General features: G+C 34.9%; 1 protein-coding gene across 1 annotated transcript in view; it reads left to right on the top strand.

The window, feature by feature from the left end:
* RNF17 (ring finger protein 17) overlaps nucleotides 1-10656 on the top strand; it is a 117561-nt gene that overhangs the window by 34576 nt on the left and 72329 nt on the right. Inside the window, exons 8-13 of the mRNA XM_077774698.1 lie at nucleotides 1160-1236; nucleotides 1652-1726; nucleotides 5366-5670; nucleotides 6509-6598; nucleotides 7736-7894; nucleotides 10435-10624. Coding sequence (XP_077630824.1) covers nucleotides 1160-1236; nucleotides 1652-1726; nucleotides 5366-5670; nucleotides 6509-6598; nucleotides 7736-7894; nucleotides 10435-10624 — 896 coding nt within the window. The remainder of the gene's footprint in view (nucleotides 1-1159; nucleotides 1237-1651; nucleotides 1727-5365; nucleotides 5671-6508; nucleotides 6599-7735; nucleotides 7895-10434; nucleotides 10625-10656) is intronic.

The raw sequence follows: 10656 nt of genomic DNA, 5'->3' as shown, positions 1-10656 counted from the left end.
TCTCTCTCTCTCTCTCTCTCTCTCTCTCTCTCTGTCTCTGTCTTTCTCTCTCTCCCCTCCCCCTCTCTCTCCCCACCCTTCTCCCCCACTCATGCTCCACTTGCTTTCTCTGTCTCTAAAATAAAATTTAACTTAAGCTCTCATTCAGGGTTTTTTCCTCTTTCTTCCTGCTTCTCCAAATGTGCAGGTTGAGAGACCGGGTGCTTCCACTATGTCCTGTCATCTGATCAAGTGCCTGGGGAGCATAGTTGGGCAAAAATAAAAACATGTTTCTGATGAGCTTGTTTGACAAGACAGGGTTAACCATTGATCCTTTTTGCTGAGTTCTGCCTTGCTCTCTTTGGATATAGACCCTACTCTACTGTCTTTGAATCCTCATAGCTTCATTTCCTGCAGATAATCAGGTGTTTGGGCAGAACTAGAAGCCATTGGTTTATCTGCCTTCAGAGTCTGTAAGTGAAGGGAGAAGAGTTTGCCACCATCTTACTTGGTCATCAGGTCTCTTGTATCACACATGAGGCATTAGGAGGTATAAAAAAAAAAAAGTGATAAGATTTGGTCTTCTCCCTAGTTAGATTTATTAAGAAGATGAGGCAAAAAAAGACATTGAGGATAGCAATGCAGGTGCAGAGTGAATCTGATAAGAATTTTCTGGGATTACATAGCTGTATTCCATTTGTTAACTACTGTTTTTTGTTGTTATCTTAATTTATGTCTCTAAAAGATTTTAAATTTCTTTAGGGAAAAAATTCATAAACACTACTTCCATCCCTCCCATTGGGTGCCTAAAATCAAACTTTGTGGGGTTTTTTTTTGTTTTGTTTTTGTTTTTAGTGTTTACTTTTGAGAGAGACAGAGACAGACTGTGACCAGGGTAGGGGCAGAGAGAGAGGGAGACACAGAATCTGAAACAGGCTCCAAGCTGTCACCACAGAGCCTGATGTGGGGCTTGAACCCATGGACCATGAGGTCATAACCTGAGCTGAAGTTGGATGCCCAACCGACTGAGCCACCCAGGAGCCCCTAAAATCAAACTTTGAACACCTTAATTAGTGAAGCAATTATTAATGGATATAGTTTTTCTTTTAAAATCTTTGTTTTAACAATAATTATTTTTTAAAAATTTCACATCTGAGTAACACTTCTCTTCTAATTCTAGATTATCCACACTTTGAAATTAACATTTGAGAGTGAATTGTTACAAGTTAGTGCTCTAAAACTAAGGAACTCTCCCAGGTAAGAAGTTACAACTCAAGAGAACATAACAATTAAGTATAAAATGTATTAGAGCCTAGATTTATTAAATATCAAGCAATTATAATTTGAAATTTGGATCACTAATGTTTCCCAAATTAACAACCATGTAAAGTAAGAGTAACTTATGATACATTAGAAAAAAATTGCTGCCTTTCAGGCCTTTTAATGTCAGCAACTGACTTTTAAAGAAAGTAATGAATTTGTATTAGAGCATTTAAAAATGTTCTGTCTTTTAGAGTTTAATGTCAGGAGCTGACTTTTATAGGAAGTTAATAGTAAAAGTATAGGAAGTTTTATACTTTTATAGACAGTAATAGCTCAGTTCAACTGACTTTTAGAGAAAGTAATAAACTTGGATTAGAACATTTATTTATATGCTAGTGTTTTATTTTAGGTTGAATATGAATTGTAGTGAGATCATCTGTATGTTCAACAATATGGGAAAGATTGAATTTGAGAGCTTAACAAAGTAAGTATAAGAATGGCACATGCCATTAATACCTGACAGAATCTAAGAGACAGAAAAATTACCTAATAGGCAGGAAAATTGATGTGTAGTATGTATGATTCAGAAGCTGTAAAATAATAGAAAGGGCAATGGTTTCTATCCATTAAATTCTGTGTAAGATATTTAAGAATGAAATGACCTGGAGTCAGTCAGTATTAAATGATATAAATGTGAAAGTTATCTTTGAGATTCATTCATTCAGACATCGTTGAACACTGATTTTGTTCTAAGCACTAACATGCTAAACATTGAGGTATATGTCAGAGAAGTTACATATATATCCCATAAGTAGAGGATGACACATGTGAACAATAAAGTGAATAATTGCTGTGATAATAATATATGCAGAATTTAGTGGAGACACAAAGGAAGGGAATGGTCAGTTCTTTTGGTGGTAAAAATCAATTTGGGAAAAGGAAAATTTTATCTATGAAAAATGAGTAATAATTGGAAAGGCAGCCATAAAAGGAGGGAGGCATCATAACAGAAAGATATGGGCAGTGAGATAACATGCTAAATTCCGGGAACTGCATATAGAATTTCACTTGGTAAAGAATACATATAAGCTAAAGCCTAAAGACTTTGTATGCTGTGCAGCAGTGTTTGAATTTATTTTTCTGGATCCATGTTATCCAATATGATAGCCATTAACCACATATTCCCCTTTGAATTTAAGAATAAATTAGTTAAAACAAAGTCAAAAGAAAAAATTGGAGGGGTGCCTGGCTGGCTCAGTTGGTAGAGCATGTGACTCTTGATCTTGGGGTCATGAGTTCTAGCCTCATGTTGATCATAGAGATTACTTAAAAAAAAGGAAAAATTGGATTCCTCAGTTGTACTAGCCACATTTCAAGTGCCCAGTAATAGCCGCTTTGGTTGGTAGCTGCCGTATTAGACAGTGTCCCACACTTGCGTTGTTGTAGAACATTTTATTGGACAGCACAGCTATAGACCATAGGAAACCACTAAAAGACTTTCAACATGAAAATAAAATAACTAGGTTACATTTTAAAAAGATAACTCTGGTGACCATTTAGAGGATTATTTGGAAGAGTATGAAGGTAGAGGCTGAAGGATCAGTGAGGCTATTGTATCAATAGTCTTAAGCAAATGATTAGAAACCAAACATAGGTAGTAGCACTGGAGAGCAATAGATATGACAAATGCTAAATAGGGAAAATTGACAAAACTTATTGTTCAAGTGTGATGAATAAGGGAAAGGGAAGCATCTTCAATGATTTATATATCTGGCTTTGGTGATTAAGTTGATGGATTGGTATTCACCAAGATTGGGAATACAAGAAGAAAATCTGGGAGTCAGGGCATAGTGGCCATGTTGACTTACTATTGTTTATAAGATATATGGGGAAGAATGTCCAGAGAGCAGTTAGCTACGTGTGCTAAAACTTACGAAAAGGTCCTGGACTTGATACTAGGTTTAGGATTAGTCAGAATGTAGATGGTTTAGAAACCCACCAAAAGAAAAGAAATTCATTCACTTGTAAGTGGTATGTGTGAAGGGGAAATCATCCCCCAGGAAGCATCACATTTATTACCTTCTGGAGTTCAGCCCACAATCTTAAAAGGTTGGGAACAGACATGAGCAGATCTGCTTTAAGCCAGGTAAACTCCTATAAGCCAAGTTCACAAAGTTAAATGTCAATTTAGCCAGAACGCCAGTTTATTAACTTAACGGACAAATATAGTTGCCACAGGGACTAAAATACGTGTTAGCATTCTTTTCCATTATCCAGACAAGGCCTGAGAAGCCAAATTATCAAAAATTGCTTTGTTTGCAGTCTTGTTTGGAATAAAGGGGAAAAGATTAATCAAGTAGCGTAATAGCATTAGGCTTAGATGGCACATTTCTTACCACAGAGGAAAAGACCATGCCAGAGGTCTGGAGTGCCAGTCCTTTGACTCAAGTTAATCTTCCTCCAGATGTAGAGCCCTGCACTGTTATTTGTCTTTGTGACCTTACTTTCATGCTTCCATGGATAATCATCAGTCTTTCCAATGAATGTATTCTTTTAGATGTTTTTATAACTTGAATATTGTTACTATCGAACATTTTTAATATCAAAAGCTGTTCTGTCTCTTTAAGAGTCTGCATATATCTTGTTTTGATTTTAAATTTAATTCAGAGTAGTCTTAAATTTTTTTTCCTAGTTTTGAGGAAAACTTTCACTGTAATCTGCTTCTACTTATTACAGGTGATAATTAAACAGTGGGTTTGTCCAATAAAAGTAGGCATTTTTTTAATGTTTATTATTGAGAGAGAGAGAGACACACACACACACAGTGAACAGGGGAGGGGCAGAGAGAGGGAGACACAGAATCTGAAGCAGCTCCAGGCTCTGAGCTGTCAGCACAGAGCCCAACATGGGACTTGAACGTATGAACCTTGAGATCACAACCTGAGTTGAAGTTGGAGCTTAACCGACTGAGCCACCCAGGTGCCCCTAAAATGCTTTTTAAATGATTATCTCTGATGAAACTAAATTCATAATGGGTTAATTAAAAGACTAGCTTTTTAGACTCCATCTCATTTCTTTGGTAGAATTTCTGTACTTGTAGATTTGATAGCCTGAATCTGTGTGGAATGTGAAGAAGACAGAAAAACATGGAGTAAACCATATAAACAGTTAGCTTAGTGGCTACTAATAATACCACCCAGATGATTCAGACTACAGGTGGTTTTAGGTGAGGTGGAGATTTCTAATGATGTGCTCAGGGTTGTACCCTTTACTGTTTCCTATACTTTATTTTTAAGCTACTGAATTATAAGAAATAATAATTTAAAATCAAACAGCTAAGCCAAATCAAAATGATTTTTTTAAACCTATATTCACTGCTTTTTAGAACTAGAAGAATGTGACAGGACTGTATTAAGTTTTTCCTTCAGCTTCTCATTGATTATACATCTTGTTGACCTTTTAAAACCCCTAAAAGTTTTAAAACTTTTGCTTAGGGCTGGGAAAGGGCAAAAGTTTCCTTCTGAGTAATGGAAACGTTCTAAAATTAGATTGTGGTGATGGTTACACAACTATAAATTTAGTAAAAATTGACTTTCATGTTATGTAAATTATACATCAATAAGGCTATTTAAAAAATACTTTTGAGGCACTTACACTGCTTTACCTCTTGATATGTGTCACAATATTTTTTTAAGTTTATTTATTTATTTTGAGAGAGCGAGCATGAGCTGGAGAGGGAGAGGGAGACTCCCAAACAGGCTCCACACTGCCAGCACAGAGCCTAATCTGAGGCTCAAACTCATGAACCACAAGATACGACCTGAGCTGAAACCAAGAGTCAGATGCTCACCGACTGAGCCACCCAGACATCCTGTATGTGTCACCTTATTAACTGTCATGTGGATAGGAAATGGCTTGAACACAGATATAAAAAATTTATGAAACAATTTAAAGTAGCCATATGCCTATCTATTTTTTTCCTCCAAATTCTTATTTAAATTCCAGTTAGTTAACAACACAGTGTAATACTGGTTTCTGGTATAGAATTTAGTGATCCATCACTTACATACAACCCTCAGTGCTCATCACAACTGTCCTTAATTCCTATCTGTTTTTTAAACAGATGTAATCTCCAAGAAAAAGAAATAAAACCGAATGTTCAAACGCGATATAATCATAAAAAGGAATTTTCTTGTCATGATACATACCCATCACGAGAAAAGAAAAAGGTTGACATGTCTTTCTTAACTAATGAAGTCCCACCATGTTCTCTGCAACGGGAAGCCAACAGTGTGCATTTAGAAGCCGACTTGCAGTCACAGAAAGAGGTTGTTGCAACACCATCTCCTAAAACCATTACTGTTCTGCCTCAGATGGGATCTAGCCCGGATGTAATAATTGAAGAAATTATTGAAGAAAACCTGGAAAGTGAGTGAAAATACAAAAAGCAAGGAAACAATGTATCATGTCTGTAATTAGAAACGAAATTAGTCACTGTACTTAATAGAAACACAGTGCTGTTATCTTCTCCCTCCTTCATTTGAGTTAACACCCATTGATTCCTTGCCCCTGCTCTCACATTTTCCAGAGTTAGGATAATTTTTATTTTTAATGCAATAATCAAAACTCTAAGATGTTAATTCAGTGTTTGGTTTAATTGAAGTATTTGGCTTTTTGGTGATACAAAATACAAACAAACAATAGGTACTTGTAGAAGCAGTCTCATGGCTTTGTCTTTAAAGAATAGCTTCTCCTAAATCTTTGTTCTGAGATGTAATCTGTTATAAAAATTTTTTAAAGATATAATCTGTTATATAATGTGAGATAAAATTTGTCATGAATATAATAGCATCTATTTTGTGACATTTGAGTGTATCATAATAGTTTGATTAGATTTACAGTGTTGGTACTCTCCCGATTAACTACTATTGTGTAGTTATACTATTGGTATTCTTTAGGACCATTTTCAAGTTCCATTTTAGTTCTTTTCCACTCACCACTTCCCAGTCTGTTTCATTGGTTGATTCTGCAGAATCACATTTTGAATGGGAAAAAAAAAAAAAAGGTGAGGGCATGTTTACAGTTGTTTCCATTGTATTATTATCACTGAAATCTCAGTTAAGAAATCTATCATGACTTTACCTACTGATAACAAGTCTTACCATGCCAGTATTTTGACAATTCAAGTACAGCTTATTAAACAATGTATACTATTGTCAACTTAATAAAATTAGTACAATTGCCTTTACTTCCTATTTTGATGAAGCATGCTTCACAGATTATCTTGTGGAAACACCTAGAGATCCAAAAAAGCCTTTTCAGAAAAAATCGTCTTTCCCTTTTGGATCAAAAGCAGGTACTTTAACAACTCTGAACTTGATGTTGTGGAGTTTGCTGTATGTAAACTAACTCTTATGTAGCATGAAGGCAGTGGGTAAAATGAATTTTACTGTTAACTAAAACTTTTTCCTTTTGGATGTTTTATGTTTTGGCTGTTACTGTCAAAAATATTTCTAAAATTTATAACACTCCTCTCAACTGCCTCCCCAGTTACACATATTTATTTCTTTACACTGTCTTCAATATGGATATTATTCTTTGTGATCTGTATTGGATAGTTAAAATGATCCACTTGTTCAGTTTTTATCATCTATCTGTTTGACTGTCTTCAGTTCCACTCCTCCTAGCTTTTGAGTTTTAAACATTTTTACTAAATAAAACCTCTATGTTCAAAAATTATATATGAAAATACTGTGAAAATTTTACCTAACTGTTCCATTTCATTCAGTTCTTCCCTCCCTTCCACAGTTTCTTTATGCATGTAGAAATACACATATATTATTTTTCTAACTTGTTTTTGTACAAAAACATAGCATACCATGCACGCTGTTCTTTTCTTTTTACAAAATATTTTTTAGTCTACCCTCACCACCACTGCCAGCTTCCACCAAATCATATATATCTTCCCCTAAATGGTGCTTAGTATTTCACTTTGCCCAGATGTTTTTTCACCCCTCTATAGCCAGATAAGATTTGTGATTTAGAGAATCTATGAGCTAATTATTAGGTCTTTGGATATAGTATAAACAGGATTTTTTGGTAAATGTGAGAAATCCACTTAATATCAATGGAGTTCTGAGTTCCAAAATAATGCATAAATAAACTGATGTTTTGTTGTAATACGATAGAGTTACAGCATATCTTGACTTTGGCATCTACCTACCACATGAACTACAGTTCCACTTAGCATACCTGACAAGTAAAATAAAATACTTACAGTTCAGGTTGCTAAAGAATTTACTGTTAAAAGGGGGAACTATTTATCAGTCTAGTTACTATTTTGAGTTCGGACTCTTTTTTGTAGGGCCTAAGTATTCTAGAGTTTTCAGTGCCACAAGACACTTAATATTCTTTTAGGGGATATTGCATTCAGTTTTTGTGAATTCATTCCTAACTTATGATTTGTTAATGTGAGTTAAATATTCTTATCTAGGTTCTCCAGAGCTAGTTTTTGTAAGCCATGTAATACATCCTTGCCACTTTTATGTCCGGAAGTATTCACAAATTAAAGATTCAACAGTACTGGAAAAGAAGGTGAATCAGTTTTGCAGTAAGAGTTTACACCTTGATCCTTCAGACATACTGGAGCTAGGTAATGAAATATTACTCCAAGCTAAAATATCAAATTTAAATATTGTAATATTTGGCCAACCCTTATAGACCTTTTATAATACAGATTTGTTCTCCAGTCATAAAAGTCTTATAGAGAGGCGCCTGGGTGGCTTAGTCACTTGCGTGTCTGACTCTTGATTTCAGCTCAGGTTATGATCTCACGGTTCATGAGATCAAGCCCTGTGTTGGGGTCTGTGCTGACAGCACAGAGCCTGCTTGGGATTATCTCCCTCCCTCTCTTTGATGCCCATCTCCCACTTGTGCTCTCTCTCAAAATAAATAAATAAACTTATAAGTTTTATAGTGATATAATATTATTTAGGAAAGTCAGCTAACTCTTGACTGCTGAGTGAGGTATATACAAAAACTCAGTTGTAGAGTAAAAGGAGTTCTTTTTTAAATTACAAAACCCATCACAGTTTATGTAGTTTGCTTCCCTGTCTCTAGGGAAAATTGGCCTCTAACACAATTCCTTGTGATGTGACTGTTAGTCCCTTGCTGTCCACAGGTGAATATTGAGGGTGTCATGAAGCCCTTAAATGAGGTGTGGGAGAACATTGGTGTCTGTTTCCTAGGACCACCGGAAGATAGTGTATTTTGAGGGAACCCACACTGAGGGTGTGTGTCATTTGCCATAAGTTAGGCTTTTGTTGCAAATGTTTTCCTTATAAACACTGACTAAATTTGATTATGATAAGGTGAAGCTATTATTTGTTTCTTTTATTAACAGTGAGAAAACTGCTCTATTAATAGCAACCAATGCCCATATATAATACCAAAAAGTATTTAGAACAAAAAGTATTTCGTATATAGTACTTTAAGTGTGATTAACTCTCAGCCTATCTGTGTAGCTTATCAGAATATCCAAAAAATTAGGATTATCATATACTTCTGGCAAAAATTATTATTAATTCTTAACTTTAGATAATTTTTAAATTATGAGTGTCTAAGAAGAGAGAAATGTAGTATTAAACTTTTATGGCTACAAGTAATTCTCTAAAATTTAAGACATGCCTGAAAGAGTTCAGCTTAAATTCAGAAAATGTTCTTAAGAAAACAAAAGTCATCCTTTGTTTTCAGTTAAGGATAATTATTATTTTAAGGTAAATAGATTTGCATGATTTAAGTACTCATTTTTATTTTGAGAAATGAGTGGTAAGGGAAGAAATGTGATATGATGCTTTAGGAGGGTACCTACTTGTTCCTCTTTCCCATCTGTGCTCTTTACTATAAAGGACAACAAATGTCTTCAATAGTCTTTTATCTTACCTATCAAAACAGTGGTTTTGGGTTCCTGGATGGTTCAGTCAGTTAAGTGTCTGACTCCTGATTTTGGCTCAGGTCATGATCTCCTGGTTCATGAGTTCAAGCCCCACATCGGGCTCCGCACTAGTGCAGAGACTGCTTGGGATTCACTCTGTTTGTCTCTCTCTGCCCCTCTTGCACATCTTTCTCAAAAAATAAATGAATAAATAAACTTAAAAAGAATGGTTTAGTGGTATATAGTTTAAGAATATTGGTTATGTTGTATATCGACATAAGAGAAAGTGTTGATGATTATCTTTAGGCCAAATAAACATTTTGGTCAGAACTAAAATTAAAAGTTTGCCCTAATGTGCCTCTCAACTATCCTATTTTTATTAGCATATACAGAGGGGATCATACATGAGCCCTCTGTATACAATCAGTGGTCAGGTCTACCAGCTTTTCTCAGATAGGTAGCTTAGTTGTTAAGAGGGTGGGCTCTAAGATTACCTGGATTCTCCTTCTACCTCTTCGCCATCATCTCCATAGGATTGTTGTGCAGAGTTAAGTAAATTCAAATGTCATATACTGAGAACATCACTGAGATCATAGTAAGCATTCAAATTCAGGCCTCTTTCTTTCTTGACTTTTTTTCCCTGGTTATTAATTTGTAATTCATCTGATCTCTCCATAAGGCCTTCCTATTAAGGCCTTCCTCTGCTCTTAGGTCCTTGGTTCATCTTCCCCTTCTCTGTACTCCCAGTGTATATTTAATTTTTGCATGTCACATACTGGCTTCAGTTGTTTCTTTACTTTCATTCCTCTTTATCAAGAGAAGGTAATTATTTCTTCCTTTATGCTATGAAAATATTTTACAAAGTTCAGCATTTATGAATCTGTACATCTATGTGTGTACATGCATGGATAGAAAGTCTTTACTGTTATAAGTACAGTCATTTGCCTGCCTATCTCTTTTCCTTTCTTGAGCTTCTTGATGTCAGGATGGTCTCATTCATCTTTGCTGTAGTTCATAAAAAATAGGTCCTCAATAAGAAATTGCTAACCTTGTTTTTACCTCCCCATTCAGCTATAAAACAGAACAGTCACAATATACTACTTTATTTTTTTCATAGCACTTGACACGTATATGTCATTAGTAAATAAATGAATTAAGATTTCTTTGTGATGAAACTGATATATGTGTTCATAAATTAGAGCTTATTAGGTATTTTTCTCCATAAATATTGATAATAATTTATCTCCCTCATTATTTAGGTGCAAGAATATTTGTCAACAGTATTGAAAATGGAATGTGGTGTCGAGGAACTATCACTGAATTAATTCCAATAGAAAGTGAAAATATTAGAAAACTTTGTAGTCCAACCAAATTCTCAGTCCAAGAAGTTGCACTAATACAAATATTCATGGTAGATTTTGGAAATTCTGAAGTCCTAATTGTTGCAGGGTATGATATTTTATAGTTACTACATGTCCCTG

This window comes from Crocuta crocuta, unplaced genomic scaffold (assembly GCF_008692635.1).
Source record: "Crocuta crocuta isolate KB4526 unplaced genomic scaffold, BGI_CrCroc_1.0 scaffold277, whole genome shotgun sequence".
Lineage (NCBI taxonomy): Eukaryota > Metazoa > Chordata > Mammalia > Carnivora > Hyaenidae > Crocuta > Crocuta crocuta.
The sequence above is the reverse complement of the archived record's forward strand: the minus strand, read 5'-3'. Positions and strand labels throughout refer to the sequence as shown.